The sequence below is a fragment of the Carlito syrichta genome, unplaced genomic scaffold, assembly GCF_000164805.1.
Source record: "Carlito syrichta isolate Samal-C Ts95f unplaced genomic scaffold, Tarsius_syrichta-2.0.1 Scaffold315337, whole genome shotgun sequence".
Lineage (NCBI taxonomy): Eukaryota > Metazoa > Chordata > Mammalia > Primates > Tarsiidae > Carlito > Carlito syrichta.
The window spans coordinates 124,604-126,792 of NW_007259433.1; the positions used below are offsets into that span (position 1 = coordinate 124,604).

Genomic DNA, 2,189 nt, shown 5'->3' on the forward strand with positions numbered 1-2,189 from the left:
TGCCCCTGCACCCCAGCCTGGGCTACAGAGGGAGACCCCAACTCAAAAAAAAAAAAAAAAAAAAAGATTACACATAGCTAAAAAGTGGCAGAACCAGAATTTGAACCAAAGCAATTGGTTTAGGTTGACCTTCATTCAAAGGGTCAGTAGAGGGGCAGGAATGGAATGTCATAGAAGAGAAATGTCTGTATTTTTTTTCATAGGAAAAATGGTTTCATCCAAAAGAGGATAACTTGATATTATTTTTGAGTTGGAGTCTCACTCTGTCACCCAGGCTGGAGTGCAGTGGCATGCTCCTGGCCACCGCAGCCTTGACCTGCTGGGCTCCAGCGATCCTTCCACCTCAGCCTTCCAAGTAGCTGGAACTACAGGCGTGTGCTACCTGGCTAATTTTTGATTTATTGTAGATCAAGGATTATTTTTAATCCTCAAGGAATTCCAACCCAAGTTCTGACTTTAAACACTCTGCTGTGTGGACATTGTCATACTTCATCTCTTCCAACTAATGTCTGTGTCTTAGTTGGGAAAGAGGAGAGATGTGTCGGTATTATAAAGACTACAGTTATGTTATTTCTTGTAGGCACCTTTGGGAGATAGGGTTATATTAAGGGTGGCATTTAAAATTAACTTTTTTTGTTGTTTTTATTAAGGTTTGAGTAGACAGAGTTGTCCTAGTGGGAGCACAGAAAGGGTTGGATTCATCCAGATGTCTCAATCTCTGTCCTATTCTGAGAGTCTCTGCCCCTAGATGACTACTTTGCACTTTCCTCTCCCTTAGATATGGCAAGATTGTTTCCACTAAGGCCATACTGGACAAGACCACAAACAAATGTAAAGGTGAGAGAACAGCTGTCCTTGATGATTGAGGCTGCCCCTCGCCTCTGCCCTTTACTTCAGAGAGTCCCGAGTATGGAGTGCCAGGGAGGAGTCTCTGAGGTTTCTGGGCTTAAAAGATTAGTATTCAGATTCTTTGGTGACCAGATAGCTCAAGCTGAAAATGCTGTTTACGGAGGCCAAGACCAGAGGACTGCACAGAGCACAGTTGAGTTCCTTGAGCTCATTTTGAACCATATATTTTTCTGGATAGGGTGATATGGGTGGGTAGGAGGACTGTTTCTACTTAGGGAAGCAACATAAATGCCTTTTGTGGGGGGATTGAATAGTTTAAAACTAAAGTTTTATTGGTGTTTTGAGCATTTCTAGATGGAGCTGGAAGAGTGAACGGAGGAGAAGGGGCTATAGGTTGGGGTGTGGAAGGGCTCCTTCCAATAGGTGGCTGGTTGTACGCTTTGAAGAGGCTATATTCCCTACATGCCTAGGATTTCTAAGATGTGTCCACAGGAGAGAGGAGGGGGTTCTTTTACTGGTATGGGGGGCTGTGGTTATTAGAATATCCTAGTCCTGAAACCTCAGATTTCTTAGGGGAAGGGAAAAAGGCTAGGACACCACAGGACCTCATTGACTTGACATTCTTAGCCACAAAGTAGACCAAATCTCAGGGTTTAAGGAGCACACGGATAACCACCTGAAATCTCTTAATTTCTCTCTCTCCCTACCACTTCTATAACATGGATCATAACTCTTCCTCTATCTACTGAAGAGCCTGGGCCATTTACCCCTCTTACACCTCCCACCTTCCAGTCATACTGTTTCCCTGTTCCAGGCTATGGCTTTGTGGATTTTGACAGTCCTTCAGCAGCACAGAAAGCTGTAACAGCACTGAAAGCCAGTGGTGTACAGGCACAGATGGCAAAGGTAAGGGCACTACCACATGTCTGTTCCTCTGAGAGGTTTGTGGTTAGCATCAAAGTGCACTTCCAAGGTTTCCAGAGGGCTTAAAAATCATGAAATTGAATGAGCAAGGACTGTCTCCAGGGCTTTCTGGCAATCTCTAGCCAAAGATAATCTGAACCAGCATCCATGTGCACCCCTGGCTGCTGGCCGAAGATGTATTCAGAAGTTACCTGTGGCAGGTAACTCTGTCAACTTGGTTTCTCTCATTAAGTTGGTGGAAATGGGCAGGAGGGTCAGGAGGCCTCTTCCCATACTATGGTTTCCCTATCTCCACTCTGACCTCACTTCCCTACCAGACAGCTTGTGGTGGTTTTGTAACATCCTCTGAGGAAGCCAGTTGTGCAACTCAGAAAGAAGTTCAAAACAATGCTCTCCACATCCCAGTGTTGTTCCCT

The 2,189-nt window shown here is 44.9% G+C and overlaps 1 protein-coding gene across 3 annotated transcripts in view; it reads left to right on the forward strand.

Annotated features, from left to right (window-relative positions):
* RBMS2 (RNA binding motif single stranded interacting protein 2) overlaps positions 1-2,189 on the forward strand; it is a 65,203-nt gene that overhangs the window by 45,164 nt on the left and 17,850 nt on the right. For all 3 annotated transcript variants that reach the window (XM_008072558.1, XM_008072559.1, XM_008072560.2), the window contains 2 exons: positions 779-837; positions 1,664-1,755. In XM_008072558.1, coding sequence (XP_008070749.1) covers positions 779-837; positions 1,664-1,755 — 151 coding nt within the window. The remainder of the gene's footprint in view (positions 1-778; positions 838-1,663; positions 1,756-2,189) is intronic.